The sequence below is a fragment of the Pan troglodytes genome, chromosome 9 (genome assembly GCF_028858775.2).
Source record: "Pan troglodytes isolate AG18354 chromosome 9, NHGRI_mPanTro3-v2.0_pri, whole genome shotgun sequence".
Lineage (NCBI taxonomy): Eukaryota > Metazoa > Chordata > Mammalia > Primates > Hominidae > Pan > Pan troglodytes.
The window spans coordinates 28,816,707-28,843,773 of record NC_072407.2 but is presented as its reverse complement, the minus strand read 5'-3'; the positions used below and the strand labels follow the sequence as shown (position 1 = coordinate 28,843,773).

Below are 27,067 nucleotides of genomic sequence, written 5' to 3'. Positions count from 1 at the left end.
ATTGTAAAATAAGTGTTGGTAGTATTTTTCAACATTAATGGTAATAAAAAATAAAAAGATCTAAGCTTATTAGCTATATATAAAGAAAACAAAGTAGAATAAAAACAAGATAAATTTTATTTTCATTTAAGGGATTTAACTCTTAAAATGTTTGCCTCTGACATTACTAAAAAAAGGAAGTTCTGTATCTGTTTACATAACAGTTATGCTATATTCTGTTAATTCACAAGAAATTGAACATGAAGTGATGCATCAATAGTCCAAACTCCGTGTCTAGGGGTGTATTTAATGAAGCCACACAAGAAAGGCCTAGGAGCTGCACAAATGGCACTAGTTTCAATTGAAATTCTTAGTAATTCAGAAGGTCTACTTTCTACCCAAATAGGTGTCATCTTTCATTTCCCAACAACAACAACAACAGCAACAAAGGTAGATCTTGAGAACTCAGATTAGGTATTTGTTTGGTTACTCAGTAAGAACTTACTATGTATCATGCACTACTGTTTACAACTTGGAATAAACAGAACAAATAAGTACTCCTTCACTCCTCAACAGAGAAATGCATTGCAGTGTGATAACTTTTGAGTTATAGGAAGGGTAGTGCACTGCTGGAGCAAACAGAAGGGTAGTGCACTGCTGGAGCAAACAGAAGGGTCAGTTCTCTAGCTCTGACAAGGAATTTTCAGTTGCTACAAGAACAAATCAGAGTCCTCCACAAAAGTTGAAGGTTGCAGATTCATGTATGAAATAAAATAATTTAAAATGCATACCAGAGTAATCATTTTGATATAAAAACTTGTTCCTCTAATTTGGAAAATGTTAGAACCTTACTTGGAAGAAACAGTATTAATTGATAACTGAGATTTAAAAAAACCTTTTATCTCTTAAAAATCAAAATAGGTTTAATTTTTAAATTATGATTAGCAAATACATTTACCAGGTAAGCCTGAGTTGTGAGCAAATTTATAAAATTGTGTTGTCTTGGTTAGGGAAAAAAAAATGAAGTGTAATTATATTGAAAGCCCCTAGTAGCAGTTTTCCACTCTGTCAGCAAAGGCATAATCTTATCTAGAAAAGAAGAAATGCATGGAAATATGACAGCTGTAACATCCAACTTAACAAAATGCTTTATAAAGAATACAAAGAGAAGTTTATTTTCTTGCAGCTCTGACAAGAATAGTGAACTTAGACAATAGACATGTGCTTGTGATAGTTACAAAGATTAAAAGAGGCAGTTATTTATGTGGTTGATGTCACATTTATTTCAAAGTCTATAGTCATGAGGGTTGAGAACAGTAGGTAATCAAAAAAGCACCTGAAAAGGAGAGGAAAATTTGAGTGCCTCATTCATTCCCTAGTCTCTTCTGGCTCTTTGCAAGTAAGCAACTTGGAAAGCCCCTAAGATTTCATTTTCTTTATCTCTTCCTTCCATTTCGTTTCAGAATGTGTTCTGACTGATTTACTGAATTGTGCAAAGATAACTGAAATTATGTATATAAAAGGCTTGTCATTAAGAAGTGAAATTACACAGGTAACATTCTAGGACAAGAATGGCAGAGGCAGAGCTTTTATTTCCTTTTTGATGAGCTATTTTTATTGTAAAAATACATCAAGCTAGCAATTAGTCAACATGTACTTGCTGAGTACCCACTATTTGACAGGCACTGGGTTCCTCAAGGGTAGTGATGGTGGTGATAGAAAAGGAAAAATAGGAAAAGGATGAGGAAGAGGAAGAGGAGAAAGTGAGAAAATATTAAAGCAAGACAGTTGTATAGCAGGGGACCAGGAGCTTATGTGTTAAGAGCAGTGCTTACCAATCTGAATGTTTTTTTTCAGATGCTCTATTTTCTGGGTTATAAAACTAAATCTCTGTTATACCATGACCATTGGTTGCTTTGCAATCCATCATTGAGTCCTGGCAGCACCTCCAAATTTAGTACTTGAGAAATTATCTCCTGCTCATAGTACAGAGTTTGAGCACACCATTTAATCAGTGGTTCTGCTCTTCCCTGTCTAATAAATGTGCATGAGGCCCAATATAGACTGTGCTGTATCTTCACAGCTGCACTCTGACCATACTTCTAATGCTACAAAGGTTACTCTTGAAAACTTCCTTCACCAGCACTTTAAAGTTACTCAGTCAACAGATTGCCAGGCTTTTCTGTGAACTCTTCAGTTGTATAATAAAATCTCTTTCACCTAAATTTAGGGAATGCAGATTGCCAACCTCAAGTCACACCTGATTCTGAATCTCTAAACAGCTATTAGAAATCTACATATTAAAGAAGCTCTCTGAATGATTGTTAGCAGCCAGTCAGCACCTGCACATTCAGCAGCATTTGACAAGCACTTACTTAGAGTCTTCTTATCCAAACCGTGGCATATGCATTGATTTTATTGGCATCACTTGGGAACTTGTTAGACTCTCAGGCCCCATCCTTCATCAGAATATTCATTTTTTGTAAGATCCCCAGGTGCTTTTCATACATATTAAAGTTTCAAAATCATGGGGGAAGACATCTAATTTTTTTATTGTGTTGGGTAAGGAAGATAGTATAAGTCAATGTGAAATGCTAAATTTAAATCAAGTGGTTTTTAGAGGCAGAAGGGTTCCTAATGTATATTAAAAAAACTTCCTTTCTATAAAATAGCAGCTCGTTTGCAATTTCTTAATATCAGTTTTTGATTTCTAATATTACCACGATGTGTTATGAGGTCTATTTTTTAAAGAAAATGGAAAATGGTAATGGAAATGAAAGTTTCTCTTACCTGTGGCTATAAAAAATCATGAAACACAGGTCTTCATGACTGATGGAGAAAATTACTCCATCTAGTGTTGCCTTCTGCAACTTTCAGACATAAGGTAGGAAAGGACCTAATATTGTTTTGAGGGGCCAATTACTGCAGAGTCAACATATTTCAACAATGGTAAATAGTGCAGTAAGAAATATCTCTGAGGTTAAACCAAAACTATGATTATATTATCATATATCATATTGTCAATCTATTTTGATGATATCAACATGAATATTTATAGAAGAGAGGAGGAGGAAAAAGGGGAAAAAGGTGAAATGTTTCAGTTGATGGTTGAAATTACATTTGAAAGAGGTAGAAAGTAAACCACCATGGCACATGTATACCTATGTAACAAACCTGCATGTTCTGCACATGTACCCTAGAACTTAAAGTATAATGAAATAAAAATAAGAGGTAGTCAGTTTAAGTCTTCAATTAGGCTTAATGCAAAGTGATAAAGATTGAACATAGTAACTTGAATCCACTTTACAAGATTTGGTTAAAAGGAGAGAATATTGGCTCTTGTGTTAGACAGTCTGGCATCACACTCCAACTGTATGATTGACTATATGACTTTTATTTCTCTTTCCCTCTATTTCTTCACATAAAAACTGTGAATGAGGATGCTGAAAAGGGATTTTTGGCAAGGCCTAGCTAGCTCACATTTAAGTTGGTGTCTTTAGTAGTGTTCTTAAAAATAACTTTTTAAAAGATTAAAGACTGTGCAAAACCAATATTATATGATGAAGATGTGATATAAACCACAGAATCACGGATAATGACTGATTAAATTCTGCACACCTGAAGACATTCCATTAAAAATGAACAGACAAACAAGACAGTTGTTCAAATTGAGTGACATAATGCATGTAAAACTCTTGGTAATATGGAGTCTGGCCCTGTCTGGTATCACAGAGTAAATACTGGTAAACTGTTGTTATTACGATCATCATCATCATCAACCATCATTATCACCTTCATCATGATTGGCATATTGTTGTTATACATCCCAGTGCTGGCAAATTTCCTGCTTAATAGTTTTTGTGTGAAGTAAATGGATAAGATGCCTGGCTCCTTGTATACATTATACAACTATCATATAAGTTTATTACATGTTTAAGAGGTCTTTTCCACACAAAGCAAAGGTGGAAAACAAGGCGTGGAAGATCGAATTGATTTTATTTCCTCTCTGCTTAATATGGTGCTCAGGACTCAGAAGTAGTGTGATAAATAATGGTTGAAGATAAAACACATGGGTACTTTACAATCATCTATAAATTCTATCCAATGATCAAAGGGGAATGCTTGCCAGAGTTTCAGTTCAGTTTCAGAATTAATAGCTGGAAATGGAATCCACCATCTTAAAACACACTTAAGTAATTAATATTAATGATAACCTGAATACCTGCCCTACTTCTTCCCCACCTGTGTTAGTTTCCTAATTAAATTACCACAAATTGAGTGATGCAAAACAACAGAAATTTATTATTTAATAATTTTGAAAGCCAAATGTCAGAAGTAACCAGCCCAGAATCAGGAGCAAGCTGTGTTGAGCTCCCTCCAGAGGCCCTATGGGAGAATATGTCCCTTGACTCTTCCACTTTCTCATGGCTGTTGTAATTCCTTGGATTTCGGCCCACATTCACATCCCTCCCATTATCAAAGTCAGCATCTTCAAATTTCTCTCACCCTGTCTTCATATCAATTCCTCCCCTATGTGTGTGTGTCAAATCTCTCTCTGCCTTTCTCTTATAAAGACAGCTGTGATTACATTTAGGGTCTACTGAAATTATCCAGGATAATCTCATCACCTCAAGATCCCTAACTGTATCACATATACAAATATATTTTTGCCTTATAAGTTTGCATGTACATGTTTCAGGAATTAGGACATGATTTCTCTGGGCTACTTTTCAGCCTACTACATGTATTTTCCATGTAAGAGCTGATTAAAGAATATGCCACAAGTAATATTTAGCCTGTGGCCAGCCATTAATTAACAGTTCACATTTATCATGAAAAACAAGGAGTGGCACAATGATAGTTATTCTTGTAATTATTATCTCATTTTACCCTCCCAACTGTGGTGGTCAGTATTGATGTTTCTATTTCAATGATTGCATTTAAGTATCTCAAATGTTAAGTGTGACACGTATGATGAAAAGCTGGTATAGATACACAGATTTTTGCAAACTATGTCAACTTTCTTACTACCCATGACATTTACTTTTTGTCTTCTAAGCACTGGCATTTTCTTATGTCTGAGGGAGAAAATAGTTGATAACTGCTTAAGTGATTGCTTCAAGAATATTTCCAACACTTTGTGAATGTGCATACTTGCTAGAAATAACACAGAAAATAATGTTTTATTTTTAAAAAATCAACTTCTTTTAAAGTTAACATAGTTAACGTAAGTATAGGTGCAATGATGAAACTTTCTTAAAATAATCTTGGTTTATTGTTCATGGTGTATTTGTCTATGGCATGTACTAGAGAATAGCATACTTTGACATTTAAAAATACACACACACACATTTCTGAAATGCTCAGAAAATCTCTACGCAAATCCAAACACATTTTAGAGTCACCTGTTTGAAATACTAATGACCACTCAGTTGGAATTTACACTGAGTTTAGTACTCAGGTATTACTGATGTTATCAGTTGGTGTGCTATTGTCTCTACAGACTAAGAATTTATAGTTTTTGAATTGTGAAGCTGAAATTAAAAAATCATGGGGATCATTTTATGCAAACCTCTTATTTTACCAATGATATTCACAAAAGTTTTGACTTTTCCCAGATGATGCAGCAAATAAGTCTTAAATGCTAGCAAAAATTCTACTCTTCATTCTCAAGTTTCTTTTCTCATCTTTCCTTCCTTTCTTCCTTTTTATGTTCCTTCATTTAGTTTCTTTCTTCTTTATTGATTGTTTGTTTCTTACATGCTTTTATCCTTTCTTTCTGTGCAGCATGTCGCAGTAACCAGGAGTAAAGTATCTTGCCTTTCAGCCCCTTATGTAAAAATCTAAGAATTCAAGTTTTAGCTGGTTCTAATCAATATGAGATTTTCTAATTTCTATGATTTTTAAGGTTATTATAAATTTTATAAATTTTATTTGTTTGTTTGTTTATTCATTTTTGCAAAAGGATCTTGCTCTGTTGCCTAGGCTGGAATGCAGTGGTATGACCACAATTCATTGTGGTCTCATTGTCTTAGGTTCAAGAGATCCCTTCACCTCAGCCTCTGAATAGCTAGGACTACAGGCATGCATCACGATGCCCGGCTGATTTTTTTTATTTTTTATTTTTTTATTTTTTGCAGAGACGAGGTCTCACTATGTTGCCCAAGCTGGTCTCAAATTCTTGGACTCAAGCATTCCTCTCACCTCAGCCTCCAAAACTGCTGGGATTCCAGGCATGAGCCACTGTGCCCAGCTTATTATACGTTTGATTTAGAAAAAAACTTCTCACCATTTTGAGAACTCTTCATTTCTGTGAGTTATGGATAGTGGTCCATTTTATGATACTTATAGAAATATAACCTATTCAATGAATATTTATCATTCACTCAACAAATATTTATCAAGTGCCTACTATATTACAGAAAACATGGAGAAGATATAATATTAAAAAAAGACTTTTTTCTTGTAACTTTAAGAACATAATGCTTGTATGGTGTATTATATACTTTAAAATGTATTAATGGGAGAGATTTCATGTTGTATACTCATCACCACACCAAAAAAAATAAAAACCACAGAAGAGAAGAATGAAAATGAACAAGTAAATCAATGAATTATGTACTATAATATCAAAGACTAGTAACTGCTGTAAAGAAAATAAAATGAAGTGTCCAATTTTTCTATAACACATGGCTTTTAGAATAAGACTATAAGTTGTACAAAAATTGTATAAATTTTATATAGAAGTTAAACAAAAGTATAACTTTTATACTTGAGATTAGTACAAATATGTTTACTATTTTGTCATTGAAAGTTACCAATTTGATACATTAGATTTTCATTAGGAATCCACTAGGATAATATATGCATATCTGATTTTTATATTTTTTATAGTAAGTCTTAAGTATATTATTTGAATTTGTTTCTTCTCTGTCCATCATGAAAGCAGCATTCTTTCTATTTTTCCAACTTGTTTACATGGATCCCCCCCATGAATTTACTTTTCTCACACCTCTAACAAGTTGTAGCTCCTTACACTTCCCAAATCCAGTCTCTATACTTAAGTAAAGACTACTTACAGGCCGGGCGCGGTGGCTCAAGCCTGTAATTCCAGAACTTTGGGAGGCCAAGGCGAGCAGATCACAAGGTCAGGAGATCAAGATCATCCTGGCTAACACGGTGAAACCCCGAATCTACTAAAAATACAAAAAATTAGCCAGGCATGGTGGTGGGCGCCTGTAGTCCCAGCTACTCAGGAGGCTGAGGCAGGAGAATGGCATGAACCCAGGAGGCTAAGCTTGCAGTGAGCCGAGATCACACCACTGCACTCCAGCCTGGGCGACAGAGCAAAACTCTTGTCTAAAAAAAAAAAAGAAAACTACTTACAGTGTCACCAAGGGGATGGAACCCTTGTCCTGTTGGGAATGAAGGCTGTATAGGCACCATCAGTTCCAGTCATAAGGCTGGATACATGAGGCACAAAGGTGGGTGTCGAGTACATACAATAAAATGATGAATCTCTGAGGATTGGAAACAAAGCAGTTCTTCCATTTCCTTCCAGGTGCAGAAATGGAGATGATCATTTACCTACCATCATATGACTAGAGCTTCTTTAGTGCCATTTTATGGAGTATCTGAATGTAGTAAGTAAATATAAAAGATGAAGAGTGAAGATCCTCAATATGTTTGGAGCAATGGTAGAATTATAGCCAAGGGGACATTGCTAACAAATATATGGCAATGTGAATACATCACACATGACTTGGGACCAGCAATGATTACATTATTACTGCATTCTATGATTTGAAGGATATTAAGAAAATGATCGAGGATGGCAGGGAGTAGTAAAAGTATTTGATAGTTTTCTGGATATATTTACTTATCAGTCCAGGTACTCTTCTATAATGAACTCTTCTTTCCTGTGGGAAATCTGTGTTTTGAGTAGGGTAAATTTCATCCAACATAAGAGCAGAAATGTGACTCAGGCTTAGCAATTAAACTGCCCATTTCCCTGACCATGGTGGTTGACTCAGGAATGTGATCAATTCAGTATCTTCTCTGGGATTTTTCCGTTAGTCCAATTTGAAAAGGTTTTCTCCATAGGCTATTGTTTCTAATTAAAATATGAATTGCACAGTTGTTAGTCTTCTTGTCTGACATGTGGAAAGAAATGCTTTAAGAGATGAAATGAGACTGTCTAAAAGTGATAATTAGAGTCCTTTCTTACCTTTGCATTTTTATTGATAAGTTTAACTTATGGTTCTAAGTTATGAAGTTGTTGATTGGCTGATTTTTAGAACTTAAGAAACTTTTGATTGGTTGTTTGATTTTTAGAACCATTGCTAAGCAAATATTTATCTGTACATAACACTGCTTATTGATGAACTAATTTTAACTCAGAACCCAATAACAATAATGGAGGATGATGATAGCTTCCATTTGGTGACAGCTTAATATGTACTAAATGTCTAACATGCATAGTTTTCTCTTGTACTAAATTAACCACATTTTGAGGTACATAAAATAATATTTACCAAAGGCATAAGAGTAAAGAGCTAAACTTTCTCCTTTACTTGAAGCATGTTCAGGGAACACTAGCTATCTCTCTATCAGAGAACAGAAAAAGTGACCCAGATGCAACCAGGGTATAAGGAGCTTCAACTGAGTCACGTCTAAGATTGTATACAATGGTGTTATCCTAGCCAACATTCTGCTGCAGGAAATTAATGAGTGAAATTAATTGATAAAAGCAGCAAATAAAATGAAAATTAAAGTAGGCTGCAAACTTCCATAAGAAAGCCACCCTGCCTTACCTCTGGAATACTAAGTAAAAAGTCTACAACACCCTTGAGAAGTAGAAAGCTGGTTGATGTATCAGCTAAGAGAAATTTTCAGATTTGTGTTTCTTTATATTATGCTTTGGCTGTAACAATTGGATTGGCTGTCCCAATGTCTTTTTATAACAGATACTTACAGCATTGATTTGGGAACCACAAATATTTTCTTTGCAAGTAAGCTGGCCTGAAATTGGATTCCACTACAATGCACTATCAAAATGAACTTTATGCACATTAATAAACAAGTAACAATTTCTTCACCTACAAGAGGACTTGTGAGGTATCAACATTTTCATGTTTACTTTCTTTGTAGTGAGCAAATAGTCATAAATTCAAATTATATTATACTTTTCAAAAGCTACCCCTTAGATGAAGCCTTCAGTAGACATTACACTTTTCTGGGTTATTGTCGTCATCTTCCCCCTTTCCAGGTTATATTGTAAAACGCTCATTTCAATGATTTTTACTGTAGTTTTGAGCAATTTTAGTAATTATTATTGTATTTTATATTATATGGCAAATATGTCACCTGTTATGTAATATTCCTAGAGTAGGTAGGTAGCCAGAAATGAGCAGGCAAGGGATCCCTCTGGGAAAAGAAGTTCTAGAGATGCCGTATTAGTCACGATTCTCTAGGGGGACAGAACTAAAAGAATATACATATATATTCTTTATATATATTCTACATATATATAGAATATATTCTATATATATTCTTTATATATATTCTACATATATATAGAATATATTCTATATATATTCTTTATATATATTCTACATATATATAGAATACATTCTATATATATTCTTTATATATATTCTACATATATATAGAATACATTCTATATATATTCTTTATATATATTCTACATATATATAGAATATATTCTATATATATTCTTTATATATATATTCTCTCTACAGATATATAAAGAATATATTCTTTATATATATATTCTCCCTACAGATATATAAAGAATATATTCTTTATATATATGTGTGTGTATATATATATATATATAGAGAGAGAGAGAGAGAGAGAGAGAAGTTTACTAGTATTAACTCATTAACTCACACAATCACAGGGCCCCATAATAGGCCATCTGCAGGCTGAGGAGCAAAGAGTCCGAGTTCCAGAGCTGAAGAATTTGAAGTCTAATGTTCGAGCGCAGGAAGCATCCAGCACAGGAGAAAGATGTAGGTTGAGAGGCTAGGCCAGTCTCTCTTTTCACATTTTTCTACCTGCTTATATTCTGGCTATACTGGCAGCTGATTAGATTGTGCCCACCCAGATTAAGGGTGGGTCTGCCTTTCCCAGCCCACTGACTCAAATGTTAACCTCCTTTGGCAACAACCTCAGACACACCCAGGATCAATACTTTGTATCCTTCGATCCAATCTAGTTGACACTCAGTATTAACCATCACAGAGGCTGCCCACTGACAGAAAAAAGGACAATGGCTACATTGGCTACATGTGGCTTTGTGGTTAGGGTCCTCGGGCACTGAAGGGGGCTTAACAGTCCCTAGTGGGAGATAACCATGCTAGAGATTTTCCCTTGTGGCAAGCATGTGCACTCCTCCAAAATTCACTGGAAAGTAGCCTTTTGCTGATTATAATAGTAAAGAACATACTCCTAGGTGGAGATTTTAAATGCTACTGAGACATGAGACATGTGTAATAGCATGGACAACCACAGAACATGTATACCCTAAGGGACCTCCCAAGCCATGAATAATTCACACCCCTTTGTGAATAATTATGTAAGATTCCCATAATAAGTCTCCCAACACTGGCTGCTCATGGCTCATTCTTTTGAACAGCCCACTCTGTCTCATCCTTCAGAGTTACTACCTCTAAGTAAACACTATTATGACTATTTTTCCAGCTAGACCAGCCTGGGGCTATTTTCCACACCTCTCTAGGAATGTACTTTATCTTCTTCCAATAAACTCTGCTACTTAACGTTTGCTATTCATCTCTTGGCTGAATTCTTCCTTCCAAGTTAGACAAGAACCAAGGAGATCTGTACTTCTCGGTAACAGTATTAAATGTTCTTTACATTTCTCATGGTTAGCGATTGTTTTACTTAATTTGATTTTAATAATACTTGTATGCCTCTGGAATCTAGCACAATGTTGGGACAATATTGGAATTAAGTAATATATTCCAGAAATAAATATACAGATAAATATTACATATGCATTTAAATAAGCAATTTTAGGATACTTCCATTGATAGATTTATACCTAATAAAATGCTTTCTCCTTGCCTTTCAAAAAAATAAAAACTACACTGTTTATGAGGAATATACAAAATGCCACAGATGGTGGAGCGGTTTAATAGTATCACCCCAAAATTCATGTCTACCTAGAACTTCAGAATATGAACTTATTTGGAAATAAGTTCTTTGCACATGAAATTGTTAAAACAAGGTCATAATGGATTAGAGTGGGTTCAAAATCTAATAAATGATGTCGTTATAAGAAGAGGAGAAGACACACAAAGACATAGAGGCACATGAATAAGAGGCACATAGAGGCATACGAATACTGAAGCAGAGATTGGAGTGATACCACTACAAGCCAAAGAGCGACATGGATTGCCAGGAGACACTAGAAGCCAGGAAGAGGCCCTGTTGACACTGTGGATCCAGACTTGTAGCCTCCAGAATTGAGAGACAGGAAATTCCTGTTGTTTTAGGACACATACTTTTTTATACTTTTTAACAGTAGCCTTAGAACCTTATATGGATAGTTTATAGGGAGCTTCACATGCTGGATACGAAATTAACCAGAACAATCAGTTGACCAACATTTCACAGAAATCATCACTTAAGATAGGCAAATAACCAGCAATAAAGTGAAAAAAAAGAAAGTTATAATTAAATATCTTAAAAACCTCTTGGGTGTGTCCTGGACTCAGTAAATATTCGACTCAAACTCCTACACCTATTCATCTGTAGGCAGGCATAAGAATTCATTTTCAGAATAGTGACCCTGAAGCACTCTATCATGTTAAGAAATATCCCATCATCTTCACTTCAGTGTGTTTATTGAGGCAAGAAGGTAGAATAATTTACTTTAGAAAAATTTATAGCCACAAGAGTTGAACCAAAGTGAGTTTTCTTCTTAAAATTTACGGTTTTCCCTAGATCATTGGTTATTGACCTTTATTGTTTTTTTTATTTTAGTCAAGGACTTCTTCTGAGAATCTAGGCCCTCTTCCTTGAAAAACACAACACATATACTGTTTTTCTGCATCATTTCAGGATGGCCAGTGATTCTCAGATATCAGTCTTTGTATATTGTGGGGTCTTTAAGCGTTCCTATGAAGGAATATTGCTAATTAGGAATTGTATTGTCCTCTTCTCATGCTGCTAATAAAGACATAACTGAGACTGGGTAATTTATAAAGGAAAGAGGCTTAATTGACTCACAGTTCCACATGGCTGGGGAGGTCTGACAATCATGGAGGTAGGTGAATGAGGAGCAAAGTCATGTCTTACACGGTGTCAGGTCAGGCAAGAAGAGCTTGTGCAGGGTAACTCTAATTTATAAAACCATCAGATCTCATGAGACTTATTCACTACTGGGAGAACAGTACGGGGAAAACTGTCCCCATGATTCAATTATCTCCACCTGGCCCCCACCCTTTGACACGTGGGGATTATTACAAATTAAGGTGAGATTTGGGTAGGGACACAGCCAAACCATATCAGTAATTAAGCTTTTATCTCCAAATTTGGAGGTAGTGTCTTTTTCTTAATTCATGTAATTCATTAGTACTAGTAAGAACAGACTTGAATATGGTCTTAATATATTCTCAATATATGCAAAGTCCTGGCCCTGTGTTGTCTTTGTGAAAAATGTGAACTATGATGTGCTATGGAAGGTAGGTTTCTAACTTCAAGGCATTTGCATCATGTTAAGAAAATAATTCTGAGAAATGCAAAGTTAAAAATCACATGAATAGATATGATGCCATGTATATACATAAGACACTATAACATACATGCACACACTATTGAGTACTCCATCATTGGTACTCACAACTTGTTTCTCACTTATTCAATAGCCTTCAATGATGACCTACTGTCTACTAAAGCTGGTTATCATGGACTATAACTCTTTATTAAGAAAGGTTGCCTTTAATACACAGGTTACTAATTTATGAGGACTAGGTTCTGCAATGTGAAAGCTTTCTATAGTATCAAATCTATATTTCCCATGAAAAATTAAAGCAGACAAATAAAAATAAACAAAATCTGAAAATTCATTGCGGCTCTAGGTCAGATATGACTTAGGCTTTACTATTCAGACATGATCTGTGCAATATGTGGATACAGAAATTTGTTACTTGAGAAAATAGGCTAAATGCTATCCATCCTCTGTTGCAGAAGGCCCAGGGTGTGTGGTGCTGGAGCCTGCAGTGGCAGGGCAGCAGGCAGGATGGCAACTTCCTGATTCAGGCGGAGGTAGTGCTTTCTCAAGACAGCCAAATCAGTGGTGTGTTTGTAGAGTTTTTTCTAAGGTACAACCTATAAGCTGTATTTTTAGCTCTTCAAACGATTTTGTAAGGTATCTATAGGAATTAATAAATTCCTTTCTTAAAAGAAAAAATTTTGCCATAAACAAGAATAGTAACTTCTTTATTGCCCCTAAAAATCATGTTTTATTCATCATATTCCTGGATATGTGTCAATGGCTATTTGGAACTACTTGGGAATCCGATATTGGCCAGTGACTTGAATGTGCAAGATTTTTCTCTCAGGCACTTAGAGCAATGACATTAAAACAAAATATAAAAGGACATTAAATCAGTTGATAACAGGAGCTGAAGAAGACATATTAATAAGCCAGAATTGTAGTAAACTATATGGTCCATATAACAAACAGATGAGAAAGATAACTGAGAGACTTGAAAGAAAGGAAAATAGAGACATGAAATAATAAAAGGAAAAGGATGCCACTGAGATAGAGTAGCTGGGTTAATGTCTGATTTCCACCACTGAGCAGAATCAAACCCACTCTTATGATTACTGACCTAATTTAAACTAATTAAAGATATTTGTCCTAGTGCCTGATTTGTCTAATAATTCCTAGACTTATATATTATCCCACTCATTCCCAAGCCTTTCTTATATCTCAGACCGTTACAGACAAACTGATTTTATCCTAGAAGTAAAATAATTAAAATTCAAGAAAATTGCAAATGATAGTACAGAAAAGGTGTTTTGAAAGTGAAAGAATACATTCTGAACTTTGAGAATTTAGTGTCCTGGTGCAGTGGCTCATGCCTGTAATCCCAGCATTTTGGGAGCCTGAGGTGGGCAGATCACTTGAGGTCAGGAGTTCGAGACCAGCCTGGCCAATATGGCAAAACCTCATCTCTACTGAAAATACAAAAATTTAGCCAGGGGTGCTGGTGCATGTCTATAGTCCTAGCTACTCAGGAGGCTGAGGCAAGAGAATTGCTTGAACCCAGGAGGCGGAGGTTGCAGTGAGCCATGATGGTGCCACTGCACTCCAGCCTGGGTGACAGAGCGAGACTCTGTATCAAAACAAAACAAACAAACAAAAAAGAGAATTTAGTGTGATTCCCTATTTCATCCTTACCTTGAGCTATCGAATGAGTCTCAGGAAACAAATCAATTATAATCCAAAAAAAAAAAAAAAAAAAAAACATAGACCACCATAGAAGAAAATAAGGAAAAAATATCTGCCCCATCTCTTCCATCTTTCCCTTCTCTTCCATGTCTATCTACTGACTAATTCAAGACAGAATGTGTTTTTCATTATTTTATCAGAAATGAGTTTAAATTTTTTAAGTTATTTTTGTTTTATTAGGTTTTAATCGACACATAATTGTACATATTTATCAGCTGCAATGTGATGTTCAATACACATATAGATTGTGTAATTATCAAGTCAGAGTAATCAGCATATCTATCACCTCAAAGAGTTGTTATTTCCTTGTGGTGAGAACATTCAAAATCCTCTTTTCTAACTATTTTGAAATACATAATACACTGTTGGTGACTACAGTGATCCTACTGTGCAATAAGACGCAGAACTTATTTCTCCTACCTAACTTTAACTTTGTACCTGTTGACAAAACTTCTTCCATCTCCTTCTACTCCCTGCTTTCTCCAGCTTCTGATAACCACTATTCTCTCTACTTCTTTGAGATCAACTTTTGTAGATTTCTCATATGAGTGACATCATGCAGTATTTGTCCTTCTGTGCTTGGGTAATTTCACTAAACACAATGTCCTCTAGGTTCATCCATGTTTGCACAAATGACAGGATTTCATTCTTTTTAATAGCTGAATAGTATTTCATTGTTTATATATACCACATTTTTATCCATTCATCTATAAACACATTGATTCCATATCTTAGCTATTGTGATAGTGCTGCAATAAACATGAGTGTGCAGACATCTCTTCAACATATTGATTTCATTTCCTTCGGATATATAACAAGTAGTTATATTATTGGATCATATGGTAGTTCTATTTTTAGTTTTTGAGAAACTTTCATATTGTTGTTCATAATGGCTGTACTCACTGAAGTCCCACCCCTAGTGTATAACAGTTCTTTCTCCACATCCTTGCCAGCATTCCTTACTTCTCTTTTTGATACCAGCCATTTTAACTGAAGTGAGTTGATATTTTATCATAGCTTCGATTGGCATTTTCGTGATGATTAGTGATATTGAGAGTATTTTTTTATTTACCTTTTGGGCATTTGTAAATCTTCTTCTGATGAATGTCTATGCAGATATTTTGTCCATTTTATCAGATTATTTATTTGCTACTTAATTGCTTGAGTTTCTTACATATTTTAAATATTAACTCCTTGAACATAGACTGTTTAAATACTAGTGTTCATGAAGTATTTCCAACTATGTAATTCTTTCAAAAGCCCTGAACATTATCCAACTAACACCTTTATTTAAAAATTTTGGCAGGGTGCAGTGGCTTATGCCTATAATCCCAGCACTTTGGGAGGCCAAGGCGGGTGGATCACCTGAGGTCAGGAATTCAAGACCAGCCTGGCCAACATGACAAAACCCTGTCTCCACTAAAAATATAATGCCTGTAGTCCCAGCTACTTGGGAGGCTGAGGCAGGAGAATCGTTTGAACCCAGGAGGCGGAGGTTGCAGTGAGCTGAGATCGCACTACTGCGCTCCAGCCAGGGCGACAGAGTGAGACCCTGTATCAAAAAAAGAAAAAAAAATTTCAACTAATTAAAGATGCTTGTCCCAGTGCCTGATTTGCCTAATATTTCCTAGACTTATATATTATCCTACTCATTTTTGAGCCTGTCTTATATCTCAGACCATTACAGACAAATTGATTTTATCTTAGGAGTAAAATAAATAAAACTCAAAAAAAAAATGAAATGATACTATAGAAAGGGTGTTTTGAAAGTGAAAGTCAGAATAAATTCTGACCTTCGAAGCATGCGAGATTGACTACATGATGAGGCAGTTGCCATATGTATGGAAGTTAGAGAAGGGAGGTTGAATTTTTCATTTGTTTCCTTGTTTTGATTTATTTTCTGGAGCAAAACTGTATACTTTTTGCAACCAAACAATATTCAAACACAAAATGCAAAATAAACATTGAAGGCACAAGGAGGTGTTAAAGTAAATTAAAATGGAGACGAGCCCTGAAGAATCCTTGACCAGACAAAGCCAGTTAGGCTTTGTAAGTGACGTTATCGTTGCTTGATTTGCAAACATATGAAAAACTTAATGTGGGTCATTGTAAATAAATGCCTATATTAAAGAAAAACAGAACTTGAGCTTAACCACACAGAAGAAACAAACTTGTAATTTTATAACTAGAGATTTTCCAGTGGGATAGACCAAATACAGCAACTGTCTAACTGTAATCAAACAAATATTTTCTTTGCTTCACTTCTATTTTAGTCACATAAAAACCTTCCACTGTATTTCCTTAGTGAAGCTCCTGAACCACTTCTAGTTCAGAACAGCCCAATTTATGCATTGTTGTTTGCTCAAATAAACTCTTCAAAAATGGTATTATATCTCAGTTAACCTTTTTAACAGAAAGATTACACAAGAGAGATTAGAACTAGAGACTTAGATTACAAAGTTACTGGAAAACTGGTGATATATGAATTATGAGTCCAATTTTGCATATAGGAAATCTTATATTCTACAAATTACACACTAAAAATAGAAATTTTGGAGGGAAAATGGGATTGGGGAAGACCACTTACTATGTAACATTGTTACCAGAACATAAAAAATAAAAAAATAACAAACTGGGTGTAGAGGTTCACACCTGTAATTCCAGCACTTTGGGAAGCTGATGTGGGTGTGGGTGGATCACACCTGAGGTCAGGAGTTACAGACCAGCCTGGCCAACACGGTGATACCCCATCTCTACTAAAAATATAGAAATTAGCTGGGTTTGGTGGCACATGCCTGTAGTCCCAGCTACTCAGGAGGCTGAGCCAGGGGTATCACTTGAACCCGGGAGGCGGAGGTTGCAGTGAGCTGAGATCGCGCCACTGCCCTGTAGCCTGGGCAACAAAGTGAGACTAAGAAAAACAGTAAAGAAACTAATAAAAGTGTAAATACATTTTTTTTAAGCATTTATCTCAAACATCGTAATCATTTGATTCTTTGAAGCTTTATATTCAGGATTTAGTGTTCTTCCTTTGGGATGTAGATCTTCGAGGGAATTGACTTCTAACAAAGCACACTATCATCAAAATTAAAATTTGATGCAGATTTTTCTTAAATCTTTTGTTTCAATGCAGGGGAAAAGTCTTAACAGAAACTTCTGTATTCACATCTTACCCAGGAAAAAGCATAAGAGTTTTAATGCAATAACTATCACTACAACCACTAAAAGGAAGCCCTTTCATACATTTTCAATCTTTTTCTTATGTCCTTGTATTCATAACAATTTCTTTAAAATTTGAAAAGTCTTTTGCCTGAATGCTTCAAAACTCAACATATTGGAAAGAAAAACAAAATGATTTTTAAAGCTTTGCTGACATTATTTCACCCCCTGTTAATTGTTAATATGATTATTTGATGCAAGGAAATACACATTGTTGTGGAATAGATTTGACTTGAATATTTCATAAAAAAGAATATAAAGAGAAAAGCAGACGGCCCAAAACTGAAACTTAGAGACCACATCAATCACAATAGAGCTTTTGTTAAGTCATAACAGTACATTCAGAGGTTAAAAGTGGTGCCCATGAGAAGATATAGGTAACTGGAAATAGATGAAATAAAGGTGCTTGAAATACTCTGATTGGCAGGGCATGGTGGTTTACTCCTGTAATCCCAGCATTTTAGGAGGCCGAGGTGAGTGGATTTCTTGAGCCCAAGAATGCAAGACCCACCTGGGCAACATAGAGAAACCCCTTCTCTACAAAAAATGCAAAAATTGGCCTGGTGCGGTAGCTCACGCCTGTAATCCCAGCACTTTGCGAGGCCTAGGCAGGCGGATCACCAGGTCAGGAGATGGAGACCATCCTGGCTAACACAGTGAAACCCTGTCTTTACTAAAAATACAAAAAATTAGCCAGGCGTGGTGGCGGGCATCTGTAGTCCTAGCTACTCAGAGGCTGAGGCCAGAGAATGGTGTGAACCTGGGAGGCGGAGCTTGCAGTGAGCCGAGATCAAGCCACTGCACTCCAGCCTGGGCAACAGAGTGAGACTCCATCTCAAAAAAAAAAAGAAAAAAAAAAGGAAAAAAATATTGTGTTGCTGTCTGTCTCATTTCTTAACATATGTGGTCAATAAATGTGGTACATCACATAACCAGAATTAAAAACAAAACCCATACGGTTATCTCAATAGATACAGAAAAAGCATTTGATAAAATCCAGGATCCCTTTATGATAAAAACCCTCAACAAAATAGGCATAGGAGGGACTTAGCCTTTATCTTTTGGGACTTCCCTAATTCCCTCATTCAAAAGTAACCACTTAGTGGATTTCAAACTTCTTCCAGAAATTTATTTGTATCTGTTTTATCTTCCTCACCATTGTATTTTGTTTAATCAATTTACCTGTTTTTTCTTATGCCTGAACTGAAAATCTTCCATAAAGTGCCCATATAACTTCACTGTACAGTGTATACACCAGTTATTTCATTAAATAAATCTGCCTTAATCTCTACATGCGTACTGATTATTTACTAAAAATTAAATAATTTGATATAAAGGAGTAAAATTGAAAACATTTAATTGCTAATATATGTTCACCATTAGGTTTTGTAAAAAGACCAAAGCTTTTTTGGTTATCAATTTTCATTTCATATGTTCTTAATAGTATTAAAGCGAATAGTAGCAAATTTAACTATAAAACTCATATTTAGCAGATATTATTTCTGTAGGGTTGTATTTCTTTCTGAATTATTCTAGTCTATGTAGTTATCAAAGTGCAATTTCACTATAAAAATAACCTCCCAAGACAAAGTATTTTGTTACTTGTTATTAATAATTCATAGTTTTGCATTTATTTATTTATTTGGTAGAGATGGAATCTCATTATGTTGCTTAGGCTGACTTGGAACTCTTGGCTTTAAGCAACCCTGCTACCTTGGCCTCCCAAAGCACTGGGATTACAGGCATGAGCCAGCCTGGTAGGTTTTTGTTGTTGTTCTAATTTTTATTTTTTAAACTTATTTTTAATAGAGACAGTGTCTTGCTCTGTCACCCAGGCTGAAATGCAGTGACATGATCACTGTTCACTGCAACCTCGACCTCTCAGGCTCAAGCAATCGTCCTGCCTTGGCCTTGTAAGAAGCTGGGACTACAAGTGAGCCACCGCTCCCAGCTAATTTTTTTTTTTTTTTTTTTTTTTTAGAGATGAGATTTTAGCATGTTGTCCAGACCGGTCTCAAACTCCTGGGCTCAAGTGATCCTCCCACCTCAGCCTCCCTAAGTGCTGGGATTATAGTTGTGAGCCACTGTGCCCAGCCTAGTGGTTTTTTGAAAGAACTTGCTCCTTAGTTGAATTCTAGATTTTAAGAAGTTATCTAAGATTAAAAGTGAACTGATGCTACTTATATAAAGATAAAAATGAAGTTGAAATTCTCTTATAATCATACAACTGGGTTCATATTGCTGATTGTGTGTGTACACGCCCATGCACGTGTGCATGTGCATATATAAATGTACTCCTTACCCTATTATAAAACTGACTTTAATCTCGTTTAAAATGTTTTCCTTGTTTTAAATCGTATGTGAGCATTTTTTGATTTGAGTAAGCTGGCTTTCTCACTGAGCCCCAAATGACTCCAACAAAATAAATATTATCCATTATACCCAGTATTCTGATAACTCTGGTCTGTTGATATTTTCCATCATAATCAGGATTCAAAATAAAACATAATTAGTGAGATTGATCAAGGAAGACTTATCCTGAATTAGTCATAGCTCAATGGTCTTAATTAATTGCATTTAATAAAAAGGAAATGAAAAGGTAGAAATAGGTAATGGAGAAATTATAAAAAATTAAAGTAGTTTTATAACAAGATAAAGAATCAAAAGAGAATAATGTATGCAGTATTTAATGGGATGCTTACATTTTAAAGGCTATCATGAAAATGATTACAACTTATGTTTAAATTTACATTATTTTGAGATTATCCTTAAACATATTTTCATTCTAGATTGGCCCTTTCTAGCACCCAGCCAATTTCTAGCTAACTTTCTTCTTCAGTGCCTGTAATGTCATTTATTAAACAAATAAGTAAACTTATTAAATGAAAATTGATTTTTAATATCATCCTAAGCAAAATACAATTAGAAAGAAAAATGAACTAGAGAAGTTTGGACTAATGAAATTATCAAATATATATAAATGTAAGGATTATCTACTTTTTGAAATTCTTAACCTTGCAATTTCTCTACATTAGTTTATAACTGAAAATTAAATATCCATGTGTTTAATACTCCAAACTAGTGGCAAATTTATATGTGCATTTATGTATATTATTTGATTTATATAAAATGTATCTAAGATGAAATAAATCTTACCTCATTCTGGAGGTCTCGGATCATTTTGCTCTTTCTTTCAACTTCAGTCTTTAAAAAATTAATCTGAAAATGAATAGACTATTATGTAGACACATTCCAGACTCATTACCATGGCTTTCATTATTTTTTTCATTATTTTGAGAAATAACAAATTATGTATTAACAAATATTGAAAAAGAACAAATAATTACACTGTTCCCTAATCAAAACCTTCATTACTAAATTCACACATATATTCATTGATTATATTAAAATATCTTTTTTCATTTAACAAACTATTTATTATTTTTTTTTAAATTGAGAAACCTTACACTTTATGACTGTGATTCTCTTACCTGGATAAACTTCATTTCCTTTTAAAAATGTGGTTCTTTAAAAAAAGAAAAAATAGATTCTAGAGTTGAACCTAGGAATCTCTATTTCTAAAACACTCCAGGTAATTATGACCTGTCGCCAAGTGTGAGAGCAATTACATAATAATATCCCTTACCTCAAAACTATGGGACATTAAGAATAGTCTACCGAAGACACCATGATGTTTCCTTCTGAACAAGATATCATCAGGATCTGTCACCTTATGCCACTTATTGGAACCGTATTTCCTAAAAATAGCATTACCTGCCCGAGTGCTTTGTAAAAAATGGTAGTATAGTAAGTGGTCAAGACTTTTTATAGAATTTATAATCTTTATAATCCCTGAGAGTACACTAGTCACTGAGACTTTATAGTCACTGAGGGTTCCCTATAATAAGAAAATAACTATGACAGTGGATGAAACATTTAATTTATCCAATTTTCAATTTTCTTGTAGTCACATTTTTAATAAAGTAATGACACAGGTGAATTTAATTTTTCTAATACACTTAATTTGATATATTCAAAATATTATTTGGACATGGATTATTCATGACATAATTTACATTCTTTTTGTGTTATATGCCTTTAGATTCCAATGTGTGTTTTACACTTACAGTACATCTCAGTTTGGATTAGTCATATTTCTAATACTCAATAGCCTCATGCATTGAACAATGTATTCTTAGAAGTTTCCTGAAATGATAAAAGAGACTCATGATCCAGGTTGTCTCTGAAGATAGACTGAGTCATTGGGTTGGAAGTTAAATTTAGGAAGAAGGTTAATTTTTACCATATACACAACTTTAAAAAATATTTAGTTCTGAAACATTTCAAACATGAAGAAAAGAACAAGAAGTAATACGTGAAATGCCTGTGGGCTAACCCTACACATTAACCAGATATGAATGTTTTGTCCAATTTTCTTCAGACCCTTTTATAAGTAATATATTATTATTTATCATTATTTATTATTAAAGTTTCAGCTAACTTCTATTCCTTTCTTCACCCCCACCCCCCCAGGTAACCACTATACTGAACTTACATATTTGTCTCATGCATATTTTTATACATTTTATTTATTGTGTATGCGCTTATGAAAAATAAATACTATTACTTTATGTTAAAGTTTGCCTAAATTATGAGAAAATCAACTTTATGAGATTTATTTGTATTTATTCTATGTAATACCAGTTAATTGATTGTAGCTAGTGAATTTGTTATGTAGTAACCACAGTTGAAAGTAAACAATTACTAAATTAATCAAGGTGAAGAATGAGGCACTCTAACTGACATATCCCTAAATACAGTGGTTTAAATGAGATAGATTTTTCTCTCATGGAGCAGTATATAGGTGTCTGCAGCCTGGAGCCCAGAGGTGAGTGGCCCACAGCCTGGATACAGCTCTGGCATTAGCAATCATCCTTTGAATGATTTTTCCCATTATCATCATTTCCCAGTTACTGGATGATGTGTCTTAGGTCTGTGTTCCCACCCTAATCTCATGTTGAAATGTAATCCTTAATCCTTAATGCTGGAGCTAGGGCCTGGTGGCAGGTGATTGGATCATAGGGGTGGTCTCTAATGGTTTAGCACCATCCTACTGCTGTTTTTATAATAGAGTTATTATGAGATATGATTGTTTAAAAGTATGTAGCATCTCTCCCCCTTCTCTCTCTTCCTCCTGTTCTGCCCATGTGAAGCTGCCTACTCCGGCTTTGCCTTCTGCCATGAGTAAAATCTCCCTGAGACCTCCCCAGCTATGCTTCCTGTATAGCCTGTGGAACCGTGAGCCAATTAAACCTTTTTTCTTTATAAATTACCCAGTCTCAGGTATTTCTTTATAACAATGCAAGAACAGAATAATACACAGGATATGGAAAGTCCAGGGTAAAGAATAAGTATACCTAAATAATTCTGACTCTAAAATAAAATCTGGGCTGTTGGATTTTCCTTGGGAGATTTGAACTGGGAACCTCTAGAGAAAACTGGCTAGTTCTCAGCTGAGATAGGTAAAGGATGTCATAAGGTATTACTAAGGCTGTGTTAAGTCAAGTGTTGCATAAGTAATATGCAGAGGAAGTCAGTTGTTACAGAAATAGAAACAGTCAATGGAAAGCCAGCTGAGTCATTTATCTAGAGGACTATAAGAATGAAAATCCAGGGATTCCTCTTTCTGACATCTTCAAGAGCTGCAATAGTTCCAGTACCACCTAACAGCCTCATCACATCTGACTCCTGGGCTTGGCTTTCCATAAAGTCCATCAGAAGTTTCACAACACCTGTTAACACTTTTTTCTTTCAGGCCTGTATAAGTTTCCAGGCATTACCATTTCCTCAGTTGTTACAGAAAACCCAAACCAAACACTTTTTATGGCAAAAGAACACATAATACAGAAAGAGAAGCTTGAGAATTAACATGTCTAGTGTTTTAGCCATATTAATTTTCAAAGTAATCTTGAATTTTGAAAATATTGACAGTAACCCCAAAACACTAGTCCTCATTGTCCATTAGGTAGATAGTTCAAGTTGATAGAAAAACCAAGGTATCACCACTGTAACCCAAAAGTAAAACTCTAAGTCCTCCTAATCAACTGAATGGACTCCTCCACTCAGCCAATGACATTCCAAAGTTAACCTGAAACATAAGTTCAGGCCATGACGGGAATTTAACATTAAAACGGAGACCTTAAGATAATCTATTTGCTCTAAAGCCTGCTACCTGGAGGCTTTATCTGCATAATAAAAACCCTGGTCTCCATAACACAACCACTTATCTTAACCCAGACACTCCCTACTATTGATTCTAACTCTTAGATAACCAATTGCCAATCAGAATATCTTTGCCAATTGCCGATCACAAAATCTTTGAAATCAACTATGACCTGGAAGCTGGACATTCTGCCACCCTACTGGCTCCCCACCACTTCAAGTTGTCCTGCCTTTCTGGACCAAACCAATGTACATCTTACATGTATTCACTGATGTCTTCTGTCTCCCTAAAACATATAAAACCAAGCTGTAGCCCGACCACCAGGGGCACTTGTTCTCAGACCCTCCTGAGGCTTTGTCACTGACATGTCCTTAACCTTGGTGAAATAAGTTTTGAAATTGATTGAGATCTGCCTCAGATACTTTTTGATTTACACCAAGTAGAACTTAACCCCATTCAAAATTAAACACGTATGCAGAGTAACAGTGCATCCCCCAAAAAACAGCTTTTACATTCTTTTCTACACAAGCATTTTAGTAGCTCCAGAAAATTTTGCTTTGTACAGATTTGTCTTTAGTTATGTCACCAACTACTTAAAGCCATATTACTTATATTAATAACCTGTTCTTTCACTGATACCATTATTTCCCCCAAATCCCCATATATGGGTACTGCACACATTGTTCATACTTAACAATTAACTTTAATTAAAGTATAATGAAAATACATTACCATGTCAAGACTATAATTATTAAATGTTAAACAAGGACAGAAAAACTTGAGAATGCAATACTTAAATATTCAAGACATAAAATATATTTTGAACATTAAAAATGTATTAGCATTTTAGGCCATGGATTTAGAATCCCAACGGATTTTTAACACCCATGAAAGAATAAGCATTCTTATTGATAGTTATACAATAATTCTCAGAAACAGAAAATACATTGTATTTACCCTAAATAAGATTGAAAGAACATAACAATTCTTTATTTTTAATGAGATTCAAAGCTTGAAGCTAAAACTCTTGCTTTAGACTAATTATGTCTCAGGACAAGTTAAGCCATAAAAATTAACAAGAGTAGGGAAATGCATTCAATAATCATTAAAATCTTTAATTATCCTGGTCACACCTGAGAGCTCATTCTTCACTGCTCTCTGTTAGGGTTTTCCATTAGGGTCACAGGTTTGAAATATTTACCATTTCATTATTTGCTTAGGAATAAACATAAATGTTTGTATTTCCATAAAGAGTATTTTTAAACAGAATTAGATCAAGAAAGATACACTGTTTTTTAATTTATTTTTTCAGATATACATCTTTTTTCATATTTTTTTAAATTCAATAAGGAAGATCATCTTTTTTCAATCAATGAAAAAATGATAAATAAATCAATGTTTCATAGCATTTTACTATAGACTTACCAAATGTTGTGAGCATTTGCACCATATATGCATAAACAAACAATCTCTTATCTTGATAGAAAAAAATCCATAGTAATTTGATGTTTAATCAAGGACAATACATAAGATTATCTGCTCTTAAATCTAAAATAGCACAACAATATTTCTCTAATCAAATCCAAAATTTGCCCCAATTTGAGAGAGAGCATCAGTGATCTTAATCTCCCTTACTTATCCAAACTTCAATTACAACTATAGTCTTCCTTTCAGTGAAAATAATTAGTGGATGATTTATAAAATAAAAAAGTTATAAATATGTGTTAATTTAATCCTTATTTAACCTAGAATCTTCAAATAGGGAGAAAAACTACAAAGGATTTTATTTGAATCTTTACCAAAATTTTTAAGTGTTGACCCCAGTGATATTAATCTTTCCCTAGATTCCACCATCAACCAGATGCACATTATAAAATAAAATATTCATGATATACACACAAGCACATGTACACACACACGCACACACACGCAAGTCATTCCCACGTTAGTTAAAGATTCTGTCATCTCTTTATGGTTTCTGAGTTAGAACATATCACTCTTTCAATTCAAAACATAGAACACATTTTCCTGAAGAGATAAGACATGTTTGCCTTCATTGATCATGATGTGTATTTTGTTAATATACTCTTAGATTTGTTTATTCAGAATTTTTACATCTACATTCATTAATGAAATATGCCTATAAGTTTATTTAGTCATATTTTTATGAATTGATTTGCAATAATAAATGCATATGCTCACATAACAAGATGAGAGTTATTTATTTTCCACAAAATACTTGCATTTATTAGGAATTAATTGGTCATTGAAAATTAGGTAAAAGTCATCACTAAAATCCTTCTTCAGAATTTGGGGAAATAGATGCCTTTTAGTACAATAAAATTCCAAATGCATTGGTCTATTCAAGTATATTTCTAATTGCAGAAATTTTGGAATTTTATATTAATATGACCTAGGACTTTTGTTTACAATTTAAAATTAATTAGTTGACAGTTGCTGATCATACTTTAAATTGTGAATATGGCCTTTTTCTCTTTTTTATTTGACATTTGACATTTTAACATTTGAGTCTTTTATTCTTCTTCAATTTTTATCATAACCTTTTTTCTTTAGCTAATCTTTTCAAAGAACTAAGGATTTAGGGGATTTTTGTTTCTTTCATAGTTTATTGTTTTTTGTCTAGTCTTTATAATTCTCTTTCCTTAGTACATTGAGTTTGAGCTTCTGCTTTTTAACCAACTTCTTGAATTAATGTCATCTATCTTTCATTTAACTGAAAATGTATTTAAAGCTATTCATTATCCAGTAAGTATTACTTTGACATGTATGATTTTCATTATTAAGTGCCAAGTATGACAATGTGTTTGATCATTTCTCACTAATTCAATGGTTATTAGAACATATTTTTAAACAAGAAATTATTTGACCTCTTATAAAAATTATTTTTACTTTTATTAAAATAGAGTTTAATAACATATGTGCTACTAATGTTTTTGAATTTATAGAACTTCATTTATGTTTCAATGCATATTTTATTTGTATATCATTTCTGTAAATCTACTGGGTGTGGTAAAGAAATATAGGCAGTTTGTTGGTGATTTCTTACTATATACTAATAGTTTAAAACTATCAATTGTAGAGCTTCATGATATACACACAAACACATGTTCTCAGGCCCT

The 27,067-nt window shown here is 34.2% G+C and overlaps 1 protein-coding gene across 2 annotated transcripts in view; it reads right to left on the bottom strand.

Moving 5' to 3' along the window:
• The window catches only part of LUZP2 (leucine zipper protein 2), a 580,933-nt gene that overhangs the window by 292,453 nt on the left and 261,413 nt on the right, over window positions 1-27,067 (bottom strand). For both annotated transcript variants that reach the window (XM_009460116.5, XM_521872.8), the window contains exon 5: window positions 20,861-20,923. In XM_009460116.5, the coding sequence (XP_009458391.2) occupies window positions 20,861-20,923 (63 nt within the window). The remainder of the gene's footprint in view (window positions 1-20,860; window positions 20,924-27,067) is intronic.